Source organism: Dysidea avara, chromosome 2, assembly GCF_963678975.1.
Source record: "Dysidea avara chromosome 2, odDysAvar1.4, whole genome shotgun sequence".
Taxonomy (NCBI): Eukaryota; Metazoa; Porifera; class Demospongiae; order Dictyoceratida; family Dysideidae; genus Dysidea; species Dysidea avara.
In genome coordinates, this window is record NC_089273.1 from 11,519,652 (window position 1) to 11,544,852 (window position 25,201).

Below are 25,201 nucleotides of genomic sequence, written 5' to 3' on the forward strand. Positions count from 1 at the left end.
GTGTAGCAGTGGCGGATCCAGGGGAGGGCACGTGCCCCCCTTCTTTCATCCCTTTCAAAAAATTGCTTACAAGATAGAGATACTCTCATAGAGCAGTCACTCTAATAAAGCAGTTACAGTATTCATGAGGCAGTGTAGCTTAACTATGAAGCTATGAATAAGGATCTTTATATATTTTATAGTAAATACATTTGGTAAAGGGTAGCCATTATTGCTGTACCTTTTATTTTATTTGTTTATTTATTTTTGCTCTTCAACTTTTCAGCAAAGTGCACCCCCCTTTCCAAACTCTGGATTCGCCCCTGTGTAGCAAGTGCATGATCAAAATACTCTAATATTACAGTCACTCTATTAGAGCATTCAGTATCATTAGTACTTAGAGCTTTCAGTTTCGTAACAAGTCACTGTGTACAGAGTTCAGCTGCACAACAAGTCATCCAGTAGAAAGTGCAGCTAAAACAGGTTACCTAGTAAAGAGTTCAGTTACAAAAGAGTTACTTAGTAGAGAGCTCAGCTACACCATGTGGAGTATCCAGTGACAAAAAAGCCACCTTGTAACAGTGGCAGATCTAGATGGGTTTCTGGGGTTTCGACAGAAACTCCCTTTTGAATTTAGCTCAGTAGAAATCTTAATACATAAACATTGTTGTACTGACAATTTGTCAGATCAAACAACTATATACCACTGTATTTCAGTGGCATGCATGCAGCTGCACTTAACTGACATCATTTAAACCCTCAGCAACACTTCACTTTTCATCTCCTACTGCATTAAAAACAATCAAGATACTCTAATAGAGCAGTCAAGTAACTACTCTAATAGAGCAATCAAAGCCACATCTTATAGGCACCATCTTTGCCCAATAGTTAGCTATAGTATTCACAGTTTAAAGCATTGGATTTATTGTAATTGCTAACTAAAAGTAGCCTAAAATCCTATCTCAGCACTTCTAAAATCTCAAAATTGTCTGGAGAAATGTCATCAAATGCCTCATTCAGCTATACCAACTTTCAGAAACCCCCTTTAAAAAAATCCTAGATCCACCACTGTGTAGAGAGATAAGCTACAAGTAAATCACCCTGTGGAGAGTTCAGCTATAAAACGCCACCCTATAGAGAGATCAACTAGAAACAAGTAGCCTACAGAGAGTTCAGCTACAAACAGGTCCCCCAGTAGAGAGTTCAGCTACAAAAATTATCCTGTGGAGAGTTCAGCTTCAAAAAACCACCATATAATAGAGAGATCAGCCCAAAACCACCATATAATAGAGAGATCAGCCCAAAAACAAGTTACCTGTAGAGAGTTCAGCTACAAACAGGTCCCCAGTAGAGAGTTCAGCAACAAACAAACAATCACACAGTAGAGAGCTTAGCTACAAACAAATTACCCTTTGGACGGTTCAGCTACAAACAAGCAAATCTGTAGAGAGTTCAGCTACAAGCTAAACCCAATAGAGAATTCAGCTACAAACAAATTAACCTGTGGAGAGTTCAGCTACAAACAAGCCACCCTGTAGAAGTTCAGTCACCTGCAGAGTTCACCTACTAACAGGTCGCCCAGTAGAGAGATCAACTACAAAAAAGTGAGTTCAGCTACAAGCTAGTCGCTTGGTAGAGAATTCAGCTACAAGCAAGCCACCTGGTAGAGAATTCAGCTAGAAACAAGTCACCTGTAGATAGTTCAGGTCACCCAGTAGAGAGTTCACTTACAAACAAACCACCCTGTGGAGAGTTCAACTACAAACAAATCACCCTGTAAAGAGTTCAGCTACAAATAATTACCCTGCAAAGTTCAGCTACAAGCTAGTCACCCGTTAGAGAATTCAGCTACAAACAATTCACCCATAGAGAGTTCAGCATCAAACAGGTCACCCTGCAGAGAATTTAGCTACAAACAAATCACCCAGTAGAGAGTTCAACTACAGGCAAATCACCCTGTGGATAGTTCAGCTACAAACAATTCGCCCATAGTTAGTTCAGCCGCAAACAGGTTATCCTGCAGAGAATTTAGCTACAAACAAATCACCCAGTAGAGAGTTCAACCACAAGCAAATCGCCCTGTGGAGAGTTCAACTACAAACAGATTACCTTGTAGAGAGTTCAACTACAAGCAAATCACCCTGTGGAGAGTTCAACTACAAATGGATCACCTTATAGAGAGTTTATCTACAAGCTAGCCACCCATTAGAGAATTCAGCTACAAACAATTCCCCCGTAGAGAGTTCAGCTGCAAATAGGTAACCCTGCAGAGAATTCAGCTACAAACAGGTCACCCAGTAGAGAGTTCTCCTGCAAACAGGTTACCCAATAGAGTTCACTTGTAAACAAATCACCCTGTAGAGATCTCAGCTACAAACAAATCACCCTGTAGAGAGTTCAGCTACAAACAATATACCCTGCAAAGTTCAGCAACAAGCTAGTCCCCCATTAGAGAATTCAACTACAAAAAATCACCGTGTGAAGAGTTTAGCTACAAATAAGCCACCCCATAGATTGGTAGAGAATTCAGTCATAGGTAGAGTGTTGAGCTATAAACAATCACCCCCTGAAGAGTTCAGCTGCAAACAAGCCATCTTGTAGAGAGTTCAACTACAAGCAAGTCACCCAGTAGAGAATTCAGCTACACAGAAGTTACCTGTAGAGAGTTCAGCTGCGCAGTGCCTAGTCCTGCCTAGTGCTGTAATTTCCCACACTGTTTAACAAATGTGACACAGTCTGGGAAAACTGGTCTTATCTCCTATTTTAAAGTATCAAGAAATGGTGGTTTAAGCATTCAGTGTGTTGCAGTTTGCCAATGGATGAAGCTACATGTACCAATTTTTCACATGTTTTACACCAATTTCTTACCTTGCAAAGCATTCACTGTAAAAGAAGCCAAAAACCGAGTTTCTCACCATTTCAATAATTTTAAATCAGGATTGATTGTATCAGGTGAGCTCCAAATAGAGTGGTAGGTGGAGGCTGATGTAGGACAAAGGGCTGTTAAAAATTAAAGAGGAAGACGTAGGGTTGAATTAAGCAAACTTATGGGCCATTCAGGCCTCAAAACTGGCTAAAATGAAAGTACAGTTTTATATATAGCACAGGTAATACCATGCCATCCCCAGGCTCGCCAGAGCTACATTAGGGTCCCCCACTGCTTGCAATGATGCTTGGGAAAAGCAGACAGCAAAAGCAGAGCACTCGAGTCTAGCTGGTTTTGATGATAATTTGATACATACTTTATACATAAAAAATCTAATCATGGACAATAAGACCAGTTTTTCCAGACTCACTATATATATATGCACATTTTTCAATATTAATTTTATAGGTTCTTTGTTGTCTATAGGGACAAAAGTCAGTATGGACTGGTTAAGTTTCAGCTTCATATTTGAGTGAGTCTGGAAAAACTGGTCTTATTGTCCATGATTAGATTTTTTATGTATAAAGTATGTATCAAATTATCATCAAAACCAGCTAGACTCGAGTGCTCTGCTTTTGCTGTCTGCTTTTCCCAAGCATCATTGCAAGCAGTGGGGGACCCTAATGTAGCTTATATGTTGATAGTTTTCTAAAATTAGGTCACATAATTTTATCCTGAATGTATGTGTAACACTGTAACTAGTACATTTATGCATTAATAATTCTTACATTTTCCACTGATAAATAACTCTCTGAATATATCATGAAATCCTTGAGTTACCTGAATAACTTCATAATGTAGTAGCTTTGCACTTTTAGTGTTGTAGCCTCCAAACAATGTAGTAACCCATGACAAGTAGTTCCTCACATAAGCAGGTATGTTAACCCTTGACGTCTCACTACCATAAATTTGTTTTTCAACAAAAACATCATTTTCAGGCCATTTCCCAGTTATGCTAGTGATCAGCTGTGGGGGAATGGCAGAAGGTGCACAACAGGCTAGTAGTGTGTACACCTGAAAGTGAAGAATTAGATATTAAAGTATATAGCGTTAAAGTGCCACATATTACTCCAACTATACTAGTACCAAGAGTACATAATAATAGAAGAGGGAGGAGAGTGTCTAACTGCTATAGATTCGCCAAACGCACAGCGCTCAGACATTACGCAATCATCTATAGCCACCAAAGGTGACAAACGGCGCTGCTATCTCGATTATAGGCGCTGCCCTCTGAAGTAGGCTTCAGCATTATACTGCTTCAATCAACAGATATTAAGTCTTCTGTTCACAAAAAGGTATTGATATATGGCTAGCTGTTCTATGGATTGAAGTAGGAGGGTTTGAGCGCTGTGCGTTTGTACAGCCTATATTGAGAGTTAGACACTCTCCTCCCTCTTCTATTATTATGTACTCTTGCTAGTACATATCAATTTATTAACTATATGTTGAACACACTTTAATTAAGAGGAATGGTAAAATAAAGATAAAAATATTAGGATCCATTACAACAATAATAGTCACAGGTGGTTCTAAAAAAGTTGCTGACTGCTTTCCAACTCTAGGGTAGAAAAAATATTAGCAGTGGGATTTATACTGACTAATTGTAATCAAAGCCTATATTTATAGTCTCTTTAGGTAATTACAGTATGATTAATCATTCTAACAAATTTGAATCTTACCATTCTGGGCCTATGTATATGATGCCTTTTCAAGCAATTGTAGAAGTCATAACAGCTAAAGTAATAATTGTGACTGGGCACAACAGGGCCTGTGACAACAGGGCATGTGGAGACACAAAATTTGCTTCATTTTTGTTCTATTAACCTATGACCATGTAATATTTAGCCCCTCCTTAAAATTAAATTGGCCTCACAACACAAGTTACACATTGAAAATATCATATTTTAATACTAAGATATGACCCATTATGCGACGGAGTGTAGTTTGTGCCCACATTTCTGGTTTTCGCAGGCCTGGTCACATTTACTTTTAGAGGCACATAACATGCTTCAAGGTGTAGGAGGAGAGCATTTTTGGATCATTGTGTGTTGGAGGTAAGTAGTTTATGTAATTTAATCACTTAAGGAAAGTTATTTAATAAATTATCTGTTTAATATAAACCTGGTTTTAAAATTAATCGTCATTGACAGTTTTAGAAAGCTGACTGGTTTCTGAAAACCGATGAAACCCTCCTAGAACTGTACCTGATAATAGTCACTGCACTTACGCATTTATATAACTTATATATACATGGGTGAAAGAGTGTATAGCTATTCACAAACATGCAATCTACACTTTATAGACACTAAATGTTCTTTAAGAAACTGCAGATCTTTATAAGCTATAAAGTTTGTAAAGTTAAGGCTTTACATGATGACTGTAATAATTACACCAGCATAATGATGTCAACAGCCCCCAGGTAAAGGATGGTACCAACAATCACATTACATTAATAATTTTGAATTCAGTTATCAGCAGACAAGGCTAACTGTTACAGATAATTGCTCATAATAGGCAATTTCAAAGGTATAATGGGCTGTTTCCTAACAAATAATTACTTACTGTAAATTTATGGGAGTTTATTGCATACTACAAGGAGGCTACACATGCACTATAGTGATATTTTGTATCTGGCCAGTACTGTTAGCATATGTAAATATACAACAGTGTTACATGTAAATGTGTAAAAGCTCCATATGCATGTTGGTGTTTATGTAGCTACTAAGCTTCAATCTATGTACTAGGAAAGTGTTATATAAATAGTTTAAAAAGTATTACCTTGCTTCATACAATACATATGTATGGCAATAGCAGACTTTGTAATTCACCTTTTTTCTTAGTGAATCAGTTTTTGTAAGATCTTCAACAGCTACTTTTTGCATTTTTCTCATCTTCAGTGGATAGTCAAGGTCATCAATACGTTCATCACTTGCCATTTTTGTTATGTTACTAAACTTTGGACTTTGAATATCTTTAAGTAAATTGCCAAACAATACATTTGGGTCATTTATCCCTGCAGCACTTGCTCTGGCAGACACATGTAATCCAGCACTGTAGTGAGACATAATTATGTACATTTATATAAGTAAACATGTATACACCGTATTATATTTTACAGGGGCATAGGAAGCATGGGTGCCATGGTTGCTTGGGCACTCATAAATATTTCCAGTGGCGTAACTAACCGGTGTCAATACACTGTACTATATATTACTGAAAAGATCGAGATACCCTAATAGAGCAGTCAATGACTCTAATAAAGCAGTCACACTCGCGACCTTTTTTTTCCCTTTACACTGTATTGTAGGTGCAAAGACTACTTGGTAGGTTGTGGTATGTAAACAAATATGTGCTTGTTAGACACTTACCGCAATGCACCTTATTTTCATACAAAAAAATTATCATGATAAAAATTTTCATGCAAAATATGTTGTATGATTTATATGAATGACTGCTCTATTTAATGTAAGAAATTTTCGTATAATTTTTGCATATAAAACTTATTCTGCGAAAAATGCAAATTATGGTACTGATTTGTGTTTGTTACTACAGTAACTACTGCTGTTGTCCTGTCTCATTGAGAAGTGGAATATTCAGTGTAAGATTGCTTCTGAAGATAGTAACTATAGAAGAATTTGCACCTACTGGAAATGGTACTGAATAAAGTTTGCTGCAGAAAGAATAGAATTCTGGATAATACTTTGTCTGTGATTACTTCACTCCTGTATCTCATTTAATGGTCACTGTAAAGTGTTGATAATAATAATAATAATAATGTAGGTGAAAGTTGAGAAGAACACTTGGACTATAAAACTGGACTTGGGCCACAATCTTCTCTCCCTCCAAAGCAATTAATTGTCAAAAGGAGATGCAGAGATGCAGAGATTTGGCCACAACTGGGCTCAGTCCCCAGAAACTGACTGACTTTGGGCATAACAAAATAAAAGTGATCATTTATTTATTTATTTGTACTGAGCAGTCAGCCCTGCTGGTATGCTCAGGAAAAAAACAAAAAACAACTACAACAACAACAACAACAAAAAACAGTTCTAACTTAACATACAGTAAACCAATTGTTCGACTAATTACAAGCTAGTACTAGTGTGGTAATATGATTGTAAAAGGGATGTGAACGAACGTTCACATCAGACGTTTCAATGATGTTAACAGGCAAGGTGTTCCATTCTTTAATCATAATACTGAAAGAATCACATTTGTTTAATAATTTGAAGTCAGGTACACAACTACATTATTTCCAATTTAATACAATGTTGTAACTAGCATGAAACTATGAAATAGCTAAAACTATAGCTACATACCAGAGTATCATTACAATTATACCCGATGGTTAATGGTACTGTATAGACGGTTTTAGAAAGTAGGCGTGGTCTGTCATGTTACAACCGGTCCCCCAAAAATCGGTCCCCCCGGACTATTTGCAGCAACCATACTTGGTCCCCCGTACTACTTGCAGCACTGCAACTTGTCCCCCCGGACAACTTACGCCGCCACAGTTGGTCCCCCTCTGCTATAAGTGGTCCCCCACTAACTTTATCATAGACTAGATCATAGGTCTTTGAGAAGGCCTAGGGCTAGGCACAAAGTGCTCCACTGTGCCCACCTGGCATCTTTTATGACCTTCCACTGTGGCCTTACTATAGTCTCGTGCCCAGACCGCTTTTTTTCTTTTTGTGTGGGGGCGGCGAAAAATAGGTCTAGTGGATCTCCAATGCATTTTTTGTGCAGCCGGATCTACAACTTTGGGGATCGTTAATTAATGGTGATGAATAGCAAAGGCTTGTTAACGAAGCAACAATAGGAAATACGGCGCGCGTTTGCTTGGCAAGACTACATCCTTGTGTACGCGCGCCGTATTTCCTATTGTTGCTTCGTTAACAAGCCTTTGCTATTCATCACCACCAATCAACGATCCCCAAAAGTTGTAGATCTGGCTGCACAAAAATTGTATTGGAGATACACCAGAACTCTCTAGAGGGTGATTTGTTTGTAGCTGAACTATTTATAGAATGCCCCAATACAAATCAAAGAACACTTATACAAACAATTATTGTTATCCTCTATTGAATACTGCTCAGCCATTTGGGATCCTTATCACCAAACAACAGTTAGCAAATTAGAAATGATCCAACACCGAGCTGCTAGATTTGTCCTTAATAAACCATGGCACAGATCCAGTCAACAACACAGTATTACAGATATGCTTAATTACCTTCAATGGCCAAGTTTAAAAAGTAGGAGAAGGAATGCTATACTTATTTTATTATTCAAGATTGTGAGAAACTTACTGGTGCTACCAAATCATTGTTTACCTCATCCAATTGCAACCCCTGTATCATATACTCGTGCCAATAATCCCCTCAAATTTGCACAGCTACAATCCAGAATTGATTTATACAAGTATTCTTTTCTGCCAAGAACAATTATTGATTGGAATAACTTGAAAATTGATAATATTGACACAATTAACCTTGACACTTTTAAGAACATTGTAGATAAGCTAAATAATTTGTGATTTGTAATGCACATTAGTGTGTTGCCCCTGGTGGGCTTTGCTAATTAATAATAAAATAAAAATAAAAATTTACAGGGTAAATGAACTCTGCAAGGTGATTTGTTTGCAGCTGAACTCTCTGCAGGGTGATTTGTTTGTGGTTGAACTCTCTGCAGGATGATTTTTTTTTTGTAGCTGATCTCTCTACAAGGCAAGGGCGGATTTAGGGGGGTACTTGGGGTACTGAAGCAATCCCCCTCCAACTTTTTACCATGTAAGCTAGGAAGCTTCTAGAAGTTGCAGTATAGATGCAATTGCATGTTATACGTATACATGGGCAATGAAATGATGGAAAGAGAAGGGAGAATGGCTAATCTTTACTTACAATTATTAAGAAGGGTTCAAATTATACTTTTGGTGTGAGACTTAATCTAAAAGATGCAAAAAATCGAAATACTCTAATAGAACAGTCAACTACTCTAATAGAACATCTATCATAAGGTTTTTTTCAAGACGTTGGTTGCCAGTGTGTTTTCTTGACCTGTGCACTGCTATCTTACCATTGCTCCAAACATCCTGCCATATACTAATCACTTTCTGAGAACAACTTCTGTCAAATAGTTTAATATTATAGTGGGTATTTGTTGTTGCTACATTGATGCTTGGGTTGACATGCTTAAGTAAAACAGTTAATTTCTTAGCATGTATACAGTAAACAAAGCTGTAGTATCTGAGAACTGTTTGTTTTTGCTTTATCAGTACCAAACTTCCATGCTGAATTTATCTGAATATAGCATCAATTGAAGCTAATAAAATTTAATGTCATACAGGGTTTGCACTCCCAAACCCCTTGAAGCTCAACTTTATAAGCTCAAATGATACCACAGCATTTATGCTGTCACATTATAAGGGGGTTAGTTGTTGCCAAAAACTAGTTGCATATGTAAGTGACTTTGGACTCTGGTTGTAAAAAATTAATATGGTGATGTGGCCATATAGTTGTAAAACGTCAGATTGAAATGGTAATAGAACAGTCTGTGGTTATATATACTACAAAGTTGAAGCTATTTTTGTGTGCATTTTAAATCTCTACAGTGACCTTAAGATCCAATCCTGTGTTTGTCTTTGACAATCCAATATTATGTATTGCTTTATAATCTAATAGCATTTAAAAGTTTAGTTCTGTTTTTTCTAATATTGCTTACAACTGAACTCATCCATCTTGTACCCCAACAATCTTTCAGTACAATAGAGTATTTGGTTAAAAATAGCTTCCAGATTCAATCTTGTGATAGCTATATTCCAAAAATTTCCAGAGGGAGCATCACCCCTGACTCCCCTAACTGGAAAATTCTATGTATGTGTACCCTACACAATGCATGGTGAGTGTATACTTGCCCTCTCTAGCCCTCTCTTCATTGTTACCGTTTGGATGTTATAGTTTGAGCCATGTAACTGTAAAGCACACTAGCTATACCTTAAGCCAAGCAATACACTAAATTTAGCGATCTTGTATATTGATGGATTTACCATATAAATTTTATTAATTTGTGAACAATTAGAAAAAAAACCAAACTCTAAAATTGCTAAATTTAATGTACCGCAAAGTGTATTTTAAACACAAAATTAATGGCAAGTATTGATCATGTGTAGCTGCATCCTTCTCCTTCCTGTTCTTTATGTAAAGAATATATTTTTAGTTACTAGCTGGTTGTGCCCTATTGCAACTGTTCTGGAATAATGGTGTCATTTCATCATTATTACACTTAGGTGACTAACAATGCTTTACAAGCATTGTGAAAGAATTGTGAATCACTTAAACAAAGTGGCATCATTTTTCAGTCAAAAATATTGCCAAATTTTAATACTGAATAGGCTAAATTTGCAAATATTTTCTGTGGGGCATGCCCCCAGACCCCCCCATGCCCCCATATCCCCCTAGATAGAACATGCTCTGCATGCTGAGTGTGCTAGTTGTATTAACCAGTTGTCACTTTTCTTAGCCAACCAACCATTATGTTAGCACCCCCCTTCTGAAATCCTAGATCCGCCCCCGCAAGGTAACTTGCTTCTAGCTGATCTCTCTAGTTGGTGGCTTGTTTGTAGCTGAACTCTCTACAGGGTGATTTGTTTGTTACTAGCTGAACTCTCAACAGGATGGTTTCTTTGTAGCTGAACTCTCTGCAAGGTGATTTCTTCTAGACGATTGCTCTACAGGGTGACTTTTTCCAGCTGATCTCTCTACTGGGTGACTTGTTTCAAGCTAAACTCCTTTTAGGGTGATTTGCTCATAGCTGAATTCTCTACAGGATGATTTGTTTGTAGTTTATCTCTCTACAGGGTGACTTGTTTCTAGCTGAAATCCCTACAGGGTGATCTGTTGGTAGCTGAACTCTCTGCAGGGTGATTTGTTTGTAGCTGTGCCCTATACTGTGTGATTTGTTTGTAGCTGAACTCTCTACAGGATGGTTTCTTTGTAGCTGAATTCACTGCAAGGTGATTTCTTCTAGCTGATCACTGTACAGAGTTCTAGCTGATCTCTCTACTGGGTGACGTTTTCAAGCTGAACTCCTTCTAGGGTGATTTGTTGATAGCTGACTCTCTACAGGGTGATTTGCTTGTAGCTAAACTCTCTAGCTGAACTCTCTACAGGGTGATTTGTTTGTAGCTGCATTCTCTACAAAATGACTTGTTTCTAGCTGATCTCACTACAGGGTGAATTTTTGTAACTGAACTCTCTGCAGGGTGACTTGTTTCTAGCTGATCTCTCTGTTTCTTTGCTAAACTCTCTACAAGGTGGTTTTTTATATCTTAACTCTATAAACTGACTACTGCTACTTTACAGCATGACTTGTTTCTACTCGAACTCTCTATGGATGATCTGTTTGTAGCCGAACTCTATACAAGGTGACTTGTTTCTAGCTGATCTATCTATAGAGTGAATTGTTTCTAGCTGAATTTTTACAGGATGGTTTCTTTGTAGCTGGACTCTCTACAGGATGGTTTATTTATAGCTGATCTCTCTACAAGGTGACTTCTTCTATCTGACCTCTCTACAGAGTGACCTGTGTCTAGCTGAACTCTCTACAGGGTGATTTGTTTGTAGCTGAATTCTCTACAAAGTGACTTGTTTCTAGCTGATCACTCTACAGGGTGATTTTTTTTGTAGCCAAACTCTCTGCAGGGTGATTTGTTTGTAGCTGAACTGTCTACAGGATGGTTTCTTTGTAGCTAAGCCTGAACTCTCTGTAAGGTGATTTCTTCTACCTAATCACTCTACAGGGTAACTTTTTCTAGCTGATCTCTCTACTGGATAACTTGCTGCTGCACTCCTTCTAGTGTGATTTGTTCATAGCTGAACTCTCTACAGGGTGATTTGGTTGTAGCTGAGCTCTCTACAGGGTGACATGTTTCCAACTGTACTTCCTACAGGGTGATCTGTTGGTAGCTGAACTCTCTACAGGGTGAATTGTGTCTAGCTGAACTCTCTAAAAGGTGATTTGTTTGTAGCTGAACTCTCTACAGGGTGATTTGTTTATAGCTAAATTCTCTACAAAATGACTTGTTTCTAGCTGATTTCTCTACAGGGTGATTTTTTTGTAGCTGAACTCTACAGGGTGATTTGTTTGTAGCTGAACTCGCTACAGGGTGACTTGTTTCTAGTTGATCTCTCTGTTTGTGGCTGAACTCTCTAAATGGTGGTTTCTTTGTAGCTGAACTCTCTACAAGGTGGCTTCTTCTAGCTGATCTCTCTACAGATGATTTGTTTATACCTGAACTCTCTGCAGGGTGATTTATTTGTATCTGAACTCTCTGCAAGGTTATGTCTTCTAGCTGATCTCTCTCTTGTTTCTAGCTAATCTCTCTACAGAGTAACTTTTTAGTAAAGCTAAACTCTTTACAGGGTGGTTTTTGGTTGTTAAACTCTCTACACGATGACTTTTTTGTAGCAGAATTCTCTACAGAGTGAATTGTTTGTAGCTAAACTCTCTACAGAGTGACTTACTTGTAGCTGAACATTGTAATTAATGACTTGTTTGTAGCTGAACTCTCTACAGGGTGCATAACTTGATAGCTGAACCCTCTTCAGTGTGACTTGTAATATTCTGAATCTTTACAGCGATATATTTGTAAGTGAACTCTCTACAGGGTGACTTGCTTGTAGCTGAACTGTCTATAAGTTTAACCGTTTGCAGCTGAACTCCCTACAGAATGACTTGCAATGTAGCTAATAGAATTCCATAATGGAGTAAGTCATTAACTAGCTGAAAGCTCTATTAGGGTGACTGTTCTATTAGAGCATCTAGATCTCGCATTTGCTATACGCAATGTAAAAACAAACTAGTGAAGGTCACTACTAAATGTAGTGAACGTCACTACTAATGTCTGCCACAGTACTCACTATTTTTGTGTAGTGATGTTCACTACTGATTTTGTAGTGAACGTCACTGTGACGTTAACTATTATGTAGTGAGGGTCACTACAAAAGAGTAGTAAAGGTCACTACAAAAGTAGTGAACGTCACTACACAAAAGTAGTGCATATTGTGGCAGAATTTTGTTTTTACTGTGCGTAGTTGGCTTTCGAATCATAACTCCGTGGTTTGTAATCCGATTGATCTGTACTACTGCAAGGACTTTCTACGATGAATATTCCAGCTAGATACCAATTTTCAGCTCACTGCTCTAAGCGGTTTGCCTACATGTAGGCGTGAAAATTATTGGTATTTTTATTCACAAATCTCGATTGCGCAATTGTTACACACCTTCAGTTTCGTGTCATATCTCCATGATCTTTATTTCGATTACTTTCAAACCACCAAAAGGCACTCCTACAATGCTTGATCTATCCACAAACCGATTTTAAACTCATTCGATGAAGCGGTTTACCCTGTAATTAGGCGTGACAACAAATTGATCTTATTTTACGTGAATAATTAGTCATAAATCGTGAACCGTCCATCGGATTTGCGTCAAATTTGATACTAGGATTTGCCTTTGGGCTCCTTTTCTGTTTGCCTAATTTCAAGACGATCGGAGTACGCGTTTTATAACAATTTTTGCAAGTCTGCGAAAAGACGAAGAAAAAATCTAAACTTTGGCTGCTCGTATCCGAGTCGGAAACGGCTTGAGCGATTTCCTACAAAGTTGGAATGTGGACTCCCCTAACTGGCGGGAAACTCTGCAGCAAATTTTATTCCAATCAGATAAGGTATCCCCGAGATACAAAGGTGTGAAAATTCCTGTCAATATATCCACGGTGTGGCGCGCCGGATTCTTAGGCCACACGACACACTATCGTGTGTCTTGATCAGTGAAGGAGTTATTAGCGATTATTCACGAAAAATAACGCCAATATGTTGTCACACCTACAGGGTAAACCGCTTATGGGAAGAAGCTGAAAATCGGTGGGTGAATAGGTTAACTAGTATTGAACCTCAAACCTTTTGTGGTTTGAAAGAAATCGAACTAAACACCACGAAGATACAACGAAAAATCAACAGTGTGCAACTATTACGCAATCGAGTTTGGCTAATAAAAATCGAATACTTTCCACGCCAACCAGATAAACCGCTTGGAGTAATGCTTTAAAAATCGCTGTACAGATGGAATAATCATCTTAGAAAGGCTTTTAAATGGTGTAGAAGAATCAGACTTAAATCCACAAAGTTATAACACGAAACCCAACTTGATGTAGCAAGTGCAAGATCAAGATACTCTAATAGAGCAGTCATCCTAATAGAGCAGTCACCCTGAAGAGAGATCAGCTAGAAACAAGTAACCCGTATAGAGATCAGCTACAAACAAATCACCCTGTAGGTAGATCAACTAGAAACAAGTCACTCTGTAGAGACATCAACTAAATACAAATTACCATATAGAGATCAGCTTCACCCAGTGTATGTGCTGGAAACAAATCACCCAGTAGAGAGTTCAGCTAGAAACAAGTTACCATGTAGAGAGATCAGCTGCAAACAAATCACCATGTGAGATATCAGATGGAAACAAGTCACCCTGTAGAGATATCAGCTGGATACAAATTACCCTATAGAGATCAGCTACAAACAAATCACCCAGTAGAAATATGTGCTGGAAACAAATCACCATGCAGAGAGATTGGTTAGAAACAAGTAACCCATCAGCTATAGACAAGTAACCCGTATAGAGATTAGCTACAAACAAATCACCCTGTAGAGATATCAGGTAGAAACAAGTCACCCTGTAGAGATATCAGCTAGATATAAGTTACCCTATAGAGATTAGCTACAAACAAATCATCCAGTAGAAATATGTGCTGGAAATAAATCACCATGTAGAGAGATTGGTTAGAAACAAGTCACCCAGTAGATAGTTCAGCTAGAAACAAGTAACCCGTATAGAAATCAGCTACAAACAAATCACCCTGTAGAAATATGTGCTAGAAACAAATCACCATGTAGAGAGATCAGTTAGGAACAAGTCACCCAGAAGATAGTTCAGCTACAAACCAGTTATATACCCTGTAGAGAGATCAGCTACAAACAAATCACTCTGTAGAAAGATTAGCTAGAAACAAGTAACCCTGTAGAGATATCAGCTAGAAACAAGTTACCCTATAGAGAATCGAATTAGCTACAAACAAATCACGCTGTAAAATATGTGCTGGATCACGTAGTCTGTTGACGTAGAGAGATCAGTTAGGAACAAGTCAAACCACAGATAGTTCATCTAGAAACTAGTTACCCTGTAGAGAGATCAGCTATAAACAAATCACCATGTAGAGAGATCAGCTAGAAACAAGTCACCCTGTAGAGATATCAGCTAGATATAAATTACCCTAGAGAATCAGCTACATACAAATCACCCTGTAGAATTATGTGCTAGAAACAAATTACCATGTAGAGAGTGCAGCTAGAAACAAGTCACCCTGAAAAGAGTTCAGCTCCAAACAATGAGAGTTTCAGCTACAGCTCAGTTATGTAAAAAGTCACCTTATTAACTACAGTATGTGATAATCATTCAGTGTTCAATATACAAATATTTTATCAAACAAAAGCTATGCACACAATTACTACTTTTGTTCTACAATTCCTTCAGTAAAGAAAAATAACAAGTTAAAAGGAAGCACCAAGGCCAGTTTATGGCCGGCTTTGTGGCTTGACATACAAAAAGAAGTGATATCTAAACCAAAACAGCCAAGCTGTAAAAAAAAAGTGTGACCCCCAAAAAGGCCAGGGTGAAAAAGATGTGAAATCAAAGGTAGTGGCCAAGAAATGGCTGTGATAGTAGGTTAATCACAAAAGTTTTAATTATGACAATTCAGGTGAATTTGGTGCCGAATACTAGTGGAGGAGGCAACACAAATTCACCTGAATTGTCGTAATTGAAATTTTTGCCATTAACCTACCATCACAGTCATTTCTTGGCCACCACCTTGGAATTCACTTCTTTCTTCACCCTGGACTTTTTGGGGGCCGTTCTCTTTTTTTACAGCTTGGCTGTTTTGGTTTAGATATAATTATACATATGCACACATTTTATTCAGAAAATTAGAAGCGTCACCACAACAAATCTTGTGTATAAATACCTGCTGATCTACCCATAATCATCGTATGTGACACTGGATTTTAGAAAAATGATCCCAATTACACATTACAAGTTTGGAGATAAGCGGTTTTAAAGAATTCAACTCAGCATATCTTGCCAAGAATAGTAAGCACACGTATGCAATTAACACTAGAGATGCATCAATCTATTACCTTTCAGACCGTTTCCAGTACTTGTAGCTGCTTGTAGAGATAATATGGAATATCTAAGCAGTTGGATGAGCAAAGTATCACGAGGGGGAGGAGGGTGGTGGGGTGGGCAAGAGATAGACTTCAAAATGGAATGTTTGAAGTCCAGACAAGACTCTGGGGTTACAGGGCTGTGCTGGAATCTTAGTGGCTGATATGCAGCAAACTCAACAGAGAAAACGTTTGGCCAACATTATCATGGCACTACCAGTGAACCTCTGATCCTTGCCAAGCCAAGCCCTTTTCAAGCTCTCCATACCACCAATAAAAGATGTCTGTTAAAACCAGCCTTGGTAGTTTGAGTGGTACTGAGGGTTAAAAGTAGTAGTATGATAGTGTAGCTATCCACTGGTGGATTGATTTGATTTGATTTTTGATTAAACTCCTCAGTTTGGCATAGCTGATCTTACAGAGAAAAAAAGAACAAGGAACAGACAACCACATACAACTAGAAACATAGTACAAAACATCCACAAAATTACACAAAACAAAACATTATTATACAAATTAGTTCAGTAAAGAACTCTGGTGTTAGTTTGATGTGCGATTGGATTGGTTTTGTATAATCTGGTCACATATCACTAACAATTCAAGGGGTATATACTGTGTTACATACTCATATTAACTAGATGCATGACTAGATACCGTACATCTACAGGTTCAGTGGATATTGAGATCTTGTTATTAGCCAATCTTATTTGCATATTTCACTAAATATAGCAAAATATTACTATTATGTGATTGAATTTTCGAAAATCACCCTTATGGGCACATTTGACACATTAAATATTTAGTTGTGAAACACAGCATTATAAGTTAATTTCCTATCCACTTAAGGGTAGAATAAACCATAGAAACCTTAAATTACAAGAATAATAATGTTTTAGAAATATTGGAAAAGCATTTTCTGCTATTAACAGCACCATGCCGGTTTAAAAAAATACTAATTATTTCAGGTATGACCATAAGGGTGATTTTCCAAAATTTGGTCACATATAAATAATAGCACAGTAATTATAATAAAGGTTGCTAATGAGTGTACATAAACTGTACAGTCTACAATGTGTCATCATCTTACCAGTAAACAGATGTAGGTACATTATTCAATTCTTGCATAACTCTTAAAGCTGGAGAACACCTTCTTAAGTCTTTAAATCCACTGGCATGCTCCAGTAGCTGCACAGCTTCCACAACTTCCATTCCTTTGGGCATTTTAAAACAATCTGTGTACATTGAGCAGTGACGATGAGCATAGCTATCACATGTTGTAAGAAGAATAGTCCCATTGTTAGGGTTTCCCGGAAGTGGCAGACCATCACTTATGTCCATAGTTTGCATCTTGTTTACCAGCGGCAAGTCAGTTTTTCCAGGAAGAGGTCCACCAATGCGCCATTTCAAGTCTCTATCTAATTTAATGTCTTGTACAATAAGAAGCCAATCTGGCCTATCCTTTAAATGTGTAGAAATTTTTGATAATATTTCCTTGTATCCCTCAATTTTGCTTGTGGTCTTGGAATACTCCTCAAAATTTTCTATGACACCTATTTTTTCAGCTATTTCAAAGAGATCTTGGTGGAAACTGTTTGGGTTTGCAGCATTGATCATAGCAACAAATGTTTTTGGCACTTTTTTACTTAGACTTTTATAATGCTCCTCTGCAAACTGTCTGACTAATCCTTTCTTTCCAATGCCTGGTAAGCCATATACATACACCACTTTTGTTTTTTCATTTCCAATACCTTGAATTGTTTTTGAAAGGTTACCAACTAGAGTATCCCTTGGCACTTTATGGTGGAACTTGAAATCGTCTTTTAACAAATAAATATCTTTATTGTGTATTTTTTGGTCTGACTTTTTGGATCTATCCCAAAATTTCAATTTAAGTGGAGATTGAACTTTTATTATAGCTTCTATGTTGAAAATATTGAATGAAATTTTACGAAAAGTCAATAATGGGCTATGCAGGATTTGATGTTGTTTAAGAAATGATGATTGGACACGTGATATAGTAGAAAAGCGTTGCAGGTGTACTGTGCTTAAATAGCACAAATATTGCTTTGATACTTTAAATGATTGCATAACTGTAACATCAAATCTACAGTAAAAATATGCAAATACATGTGACATATGTAACATATGCATGTCTTTTTTGCATGTATACACATATGCACATACAGGTATGTACAACAACTACAATTTAACTATAAATGCATGTATAAATATATATACATATATATGTATGTGATTGGATTTTGGAAAAACGATCCAAATCGCACATTAGAAGTTTGAGATAAACGGTTTTAAAGAATTCAAGTCTGCATAACTTGCCAAGGATAGCAAGCACGCGTATGAAAATCACACAAACGATGCATCGATCTATTACCTTTCAGGCCACTACCAACATTTGTAGCTGTTTGTAGAGTTTCCTGCCAAATAAGTGAGCAGTTGGACTAGCAAAGTAGTATCACGAGTGCTCACAAAGGGGTGGAGGGTGGAGGGTGGGGGGTGGCGGGGAGGGCAAGAGATAGACCACAATTGGGGTACAGACACGAGATTACGGGGCTGCGCTTGCTCCTTAGTGGCTGATATGTAGTAAAATCAACAGAGTAAACGTCTGGCCAGCATCATAAGGCTGTCCACCAGTAAACCACTGATTCTTGCCAAGCCAGATCCTTCACAAGGCCTGAAACCGCCATTTGAGCACTCCACACCACCCAGAAAAGATGTCTGTTAAAATCAGCCTCAAGTAGTTTGAGTAGTGCTGAGGGTCAAAACCAGTAGTACGATAGTGTAACTATCCACTGCTGGTGATAGTTTGATTTTGCCTGATGTGTGATTTGGATCGGTTTTGTAAAATCTGGTCACATATATAATTATTATATCCCAGTTACTTGTACAGTATGGTAGTTATTGCCAGGACAATAAATAAGTATTGTCCAGTAAGGTGTTATACACGAACGGTGCAATGTTAATAATCTAAATGCAATGTCAGCATAATGTGTTCATGCAAGCTGACATATACATTAAAGTACTGACAATCTTTTACTTGGAAATAAGCCAGTTATATCACAACACTGACAGCAGTCATAGAATATCTTATTAATTAATTAACACTTGTCCTCAGCTTCACCTCGGACTTGTATCAAAAACTGATACTCTATGTTTGATATTCTGTGATAGCTATAACTAAAACACTATTATTATTATTATGTGACTTTCCAGAAAAAAGAAAAAAAATTGTTACAAACTGCATGGTAGAATGAAATCAAGATAGTGATCAAGAAATGGCTGCAATGATGTTATAATATAAATTAATTTATAATGTTACAAAGTAATTGACATTTGTAACTGGGCCTGCGAAAATAGGGTATGCAGGTACATGATTTTTGCCTACTTTTCGAACTTTCATCACTCATAACTTTTGTACCATTATGCTATACCAATGCAAATTTTAGCTATTAGTAAGTAGGGCTGGGCGGTATTGGAGTTTCGCTTCACGATATATCGTGCAGAAATATATCACGATAATACTATTTATCGCGGTTATTAAAGATGACTGCTATATTAGAGTAGCTGACCGCTTTATTAGGGTATCTCGATCCTAGCTGACTGTTCTATTAGAGTATCTCGATCTTTGTAAAAAAACATTGACTAGCTAGTACTAGGTCCTTGTTTGCAGTAGTATCACGTGATTATTTGAGGTGCATTATAACAACCTTAAGGGCTTAATAAGCTGTCACAAACACTAAAAATCGTAATAATATCGATATCGTAATTTTATCGTTTCACCGAAATCTACGCGATACAGATATCGTTTCATTGCAATACCGCGGTATTACTATAATACCGAGAAACCGCCCAGCCCTATTAGTAAGCATTCAATTGGCTTTTTGATGCAAGCTACAAAATGCAAATATTCAGCTCCAGTAATGATAGGCTGTAGCATGACAGGCTGTAGTTTGTGCCTAAATTCCCTGTTTTCACAGGCCCGGTCACATTTTAACATCATTGCAGCCATTTCTCAGCTGCCACCTTTGATATCACAATTTTTTCATATACTAGCGTACTTTTGAAAGCTGCACTCCTTTTTCATTACTTGGATGCTTTGGATTTGATATCATTTCTTTTTGTAAATGTGCATAGAAATTGAGTAAGGTAGGCAACTGACAGCAGTGGTAATGTGGTAGGGGTTTAGGAATGTAGGTGTAGAGGTCCAGTGGAGGTTTGTTCAAACCCTGAACATATTTTTTCGAGGTTTTTCATGCATGTTTTTTCTTCTCAGTGACTGTTCTGTTAGAGTGTCATGATCACTCTTTTTCCACATGTTAATTAATTAATTAGTTACTAGTTAATTAACTAAACTATACACAAGTTATTGCAATTTTTTCTATAAGGTGCACAAAAAGAGAAAGGGAGCAAATGCATAAGATTAAGAAAAATAAGACAAACTTTGAAGGTGCCAGGGGCGGATAGGGACCCGCCGATTATGCTCATAATTTTACCTATTATGCTATCCTGCACTGCTCAAAAATTTACCTATTATGCTAAAATTTATGCTCAATGCTTACCTATTATGCTCAAATTATTCCCAATTATTTATGCCTCAGTTCTCATGCTCTGCTAATAATTTCCAGTTTATGGATAAATAATAAGTGGCTGAAGCACAACCTTACCTGTCAAAATGCATATCACAGAAAAGATCGATATACTCTAATAGAACAGTCAGCTATGTGATTGTTCTATTAGAGTTACTGACTGTTCTATTAGAGTATATCGATCTTTCTGTGATAGCTATTTTTATAAGCAAGAATTCGTACTGTTACAAAATATTCTACCTATTATGCTAGCATTATGCTCAATGCTTTCAGGTACCTATTATGCTCATAATTATGCCAGCATAATCGACGGGTCCCTAGGGGCGGATCTAGGGGGTGGGCTTTGGGGGATGAAGCCCCCCACCTCCCCTTCACTTTTAGGCTTTACTAGATCAATATGCTGATGATTATAATGAAATTTTGTCTTAGCATAATTATATGATCACGAATAATACAAGTACTCTTAAACCCACCTTATAAACATCTTTCCAAGGCATTATTAGTGGATTTATGCTAAAGGTTATGCAATAAGGACCCAGATCAGCATTGGAGGTGTACAAGATCGAGATACTCTAATAGAACAGTCACCTAGCTACTCTAATAGAACATTCAGTGTAAGCATAAAATTGATTCTGTTATGGAATTTTTCCAAATCTGCCTGCGTCTATACATACAATGAAGTGCATTAGTCTGTTTAAAAGGCTTGTTCATTTACTTGTGTAGTATTACCAGTACTGATATACTTAATTCAGGTACACAATTCCATTGAAAATGCTCTCAGATTCAATCTAGTATCATTTAAATTTCGAATTTTTCCAGTTTCAACACTATATTACCATGTACGCAAATTGTGAGAGGGTGCATCATGTGCTTGGTTGTCTGAACCTACCCAAACCTTTCCATTAGCAAATGCTTCAGAGAGCCATATATATCTAAAGGCAGTATATAAATATCTACAGGCAGAAATATGTATTTTTAAAATGTGGAAATGTCTCCAAATTGCAGTATTTAGCATCTATTTTTCAAAATTTCCCTGGCGGGCATGCCCCCAGACCCCGTAGTTCCAGTATGCTTTGCATGCTGGTGTGCTTTACACACCTTCACCCAAGAGATTAGTACCTTGAGCTAGCCCCTCCGCCCTTTTATATATCCTAGATCCGCCCCTGAGTGCATATCTCAGTGATGGCTATGCGTATTTGACTCAAAATTTATATTGTGTAGGAGCTTCCCTACTCCAAGGGCGTTCCACAGCAATGTTTAATTTGCATTCAGGGACTATTGAGCTATGGATACATGAAAACAGCATTTTCTTGATTCCTGTGAAATACACATTAATTTTTTTGTCTGTCACACAGAAGCACTGGCGGTACTTTGACAAATGACATACTATTGTGTGTCCTGTATGACATGTGCAAAACAGGGTTATTAAAATGACTGAAATACCATGGGGCATAAAATGTAACCTGATTGGAGTCATAATTACCATACAGTGTGATAGTACTGTATATTAGAGATCATAAGGGTTTTGGCTTTTCTGGCCAAACATTTCATCCCAAAACCATCCTGGCACCCTCACAATACCTTCATGGTACCTTGGCAGTACTGGTAGTGTATAAGCAAGCTCAAAAGTGTCTACAGAGCAAACAAGAATGCTTCCAATAAGTTGCTATAGAATTTTAATTTTTTTTTCAATATGGAAGAAATTTCTACCAACTGACTATATATCTAATTGCCTGCCTACCTAGCTGTCTTCAGACAAGCATGACTCAACAGCCACAAAGGCTATGAGCTGGATTTTATAACTGTTAGGCATTGCTTCATCCTGATTGGTGCTTTTTGGCATACAGCAGTATGTACAATGCATGCTTCATTGCCTTATCTGTGCCCTCCTTTGAGTTTTTATTTATCTTTGCTGGCAACAAAAGGTTTTAATTTGTAGTATGGCTTCCCTGTGTAACAGGAATTGTCTACTGTTACTGGATTGATTGCACAGCTCCTTCACATACTGTTATTCATTTGTAACACTGTTTAATGGCTGAACATAGCTGAAAACAAAACATGATGGGACTTACTTTTCAGGAATAATTGATTGTTGGGGCACATATTCAGATGCATCATGCAATATTAATTTAAAGTCATGCCTGGCATCATTCTTCCTTTTGATGCAGTATGAACAGGTTTATTAGTCATAATTATGTTATCACAAAGTAAACACAGAAGTATATATACAAGTAGATAGAAAATAGGAATTTTTAGTCTGATCAGGGAACATGCCCATAAAAAGTAGTGAAACAATGGAGGTTGTCTACTCCTCCAGATATACATTTAATTCCTTGGTATAGACTGGAGTTGGAATTAAATGTTCACTATATAGTATATCTGCAGGTGTAGGCAACCCCCTTGTTACACTGCTGTGATCCTTAATCAGACTGAAAATTTCTAATTTTTCCTTCTACTTGTCAAAAGACCCAACCATTTGCCAAGTTCGGTCAGCACAGCTTATAGCCTACTAACAGTTTGAGTGAGTTGATGTAATGATCTGAAAGCTGGTGAGACTAAAATGTTACCTTAATAATTATATGTAAATATCAGTGGCTTAGCTAGCTACGATTGAGGCAACCGAGGCAGCTGCCTCGGTAAAAATGCTCAACAACAGGCTGAGCAGGCCTGAGTTTGGCACCCCGGATTTTCTACTTAAACGTTACTAGACAGCAGTACTGTACCCCACTAGCTGAAAAGTGGTCCAGCACCATGTCACCATAGGCTCCAGCTCTGTTTAGTACTACAGATTTTTTTGTGTGGCTTAAATTTGTAAAAGATCGAGATACTCTAATAGAGCAGTCATCGTAATATACTCTAATAGAGCATTCAATACAGATTATACCACTGTTCTCATTACACTGCTTGATCATTTACATTTACGTTAATCAAGACACACGGTAGTGTGTCGTGCGGCCCAAGAAGCCGGCGTGCCACCCGTGAGTATATTAACAGGAAGAAAGAAAACGCAATTTTCACACCTATGTAGCTCTGTGATCCCTTATCCGATTGGCACCAAATTTGCTAGAGAGGTGCCGGCCAGCAAGGGGAGTCTACACACCAAATATAAAGAAAATCGCTCCAGCCATTTCCCGAAATACGAGCGAACAAAATTTCGTTTTAATTTCTTCGTTTTTTCTTCTTCTACTTCTTCATTTCACACACTTCGCAAAATCCGCCATAAAACACGAATGCGTGCTCGGATCAGGCTAAAATTTGGCACATTTAAAGGGCTCATTAAGGCGGATCTTTGTACCAACATTGGCAGGAATCCGATGAACATTCACAGAGTTATGACCAATTATTTGCGTAAAATAAGGTCGAAGGTCTGTCACGCCTACAGTAGTACAGAGTAAACTCCATTGAGGAATCAGTTGAAAATTGCTATGTAGATGGAGCAACCATCGTAAGAGTGCCTTTTTGTGGTTTGAAAGGAATCGGGATAAAGACCACGGAGATATGACACAAAACCCGACCTGTGTCAAAATTACGCGATCGATATTTATGAATAAAAATACTATTAGTTTTCGTGTCTATCAAGAAAACCGCTTAGAGAAATGAGCTGAAAATCAGTGTGTAGCTGGAATAATCATCATAGAAAGTCCTTACAGTAGTACAGAAGAATCGGATTACAAACCAGAGTTATGATTCGAAAGGCAACTACGTGTAGCAAATGCGAGATCGAGATACTCTAATAGAACAGTCACCCTAATAAAGCATTCAGCTGCATTTATAATTTACTCAATTATATTATATTGCAAGTTATTCTGTAGGGAATTCAGCTACAAACAAGTCACCCTGTAGTCAGATCAGCCAGAAGAAGGTACCTAATAGAGAGTTCAGCTACAAAGAAACCATCATGTAGAGAGTTCAGCTCAAACAAATTGCCCTGTAGAGAGATCAGCTAGAAGAAGTTACCTTGTAGAGAGTTCAGTTACAAAGAAACAATCATGCAAAGAGTTCAGCTGCAAACAAATCACCCAGTAGAAAGTTCCGCTATGAACAGATCGCACTGTAGAGAGTTCAGTTTGAAACAAGTCATCTTGTAGAGCGATCAGCTAGAATAAGTCACCTTGTAGAGAGTTCAGCTACAAAGAAACCACCATGTAAGAGAGTTCAGCTGCAAACAATTAACCTGTAGAGAGTTCAGCTAGGAACAAGTCACCCTGTAGAGAATTCAGCTACAAACAAATCACCCTGTAGAAAGATCAGCTAGAAGAAGTTACCTTGTAGAGAGTTCAGCTAGAAACAAATCACCCTGTAGAGAGTTCAGCTAGAGGAAGTTACATTGTAAATAGTTCAGCTACAAAGAAACTACCACGTAGAGAGTTCAGCTGCAAACAAATCGCCCTATAGAAAATTCAGCTACAAACAAA

The 25,201-nt window shown here is 37.7% G+C and overlaps 1 protein-coding gene across 1 annotated transcript in view; it reads right to left on the minus strand.

The window, feature by feature from the left end:
* LOC136246607 (uncharacterized) overlaps positions 1–25,201 on the minus strand; it is a 102,058-nt gene that overhangs the window by 62,680 nt on the left and 14,177 nt on the right. The window contains exons 2-4 of the mRNA XM_066038133.1: positions 17,270–18,286; positions 5,734–5,956; positions 3,634–3,919 (exon numbers count right to left, since the gene is read on the minus strand). Of these exons, the coding sequence (XP_065894205.1) occupies positions 3,634–3,919; positions 5,734–5,956; positions 17,270–18,270 (1,510 nt within the window). The 5' untranslated portion in view covers positions 18,271–18,286. The remainder of the gene's footprint in view (positions 1–3,633; positions 3,920–5,733; positions 5,957–17,269; positions 18,287–25,201) is intronic.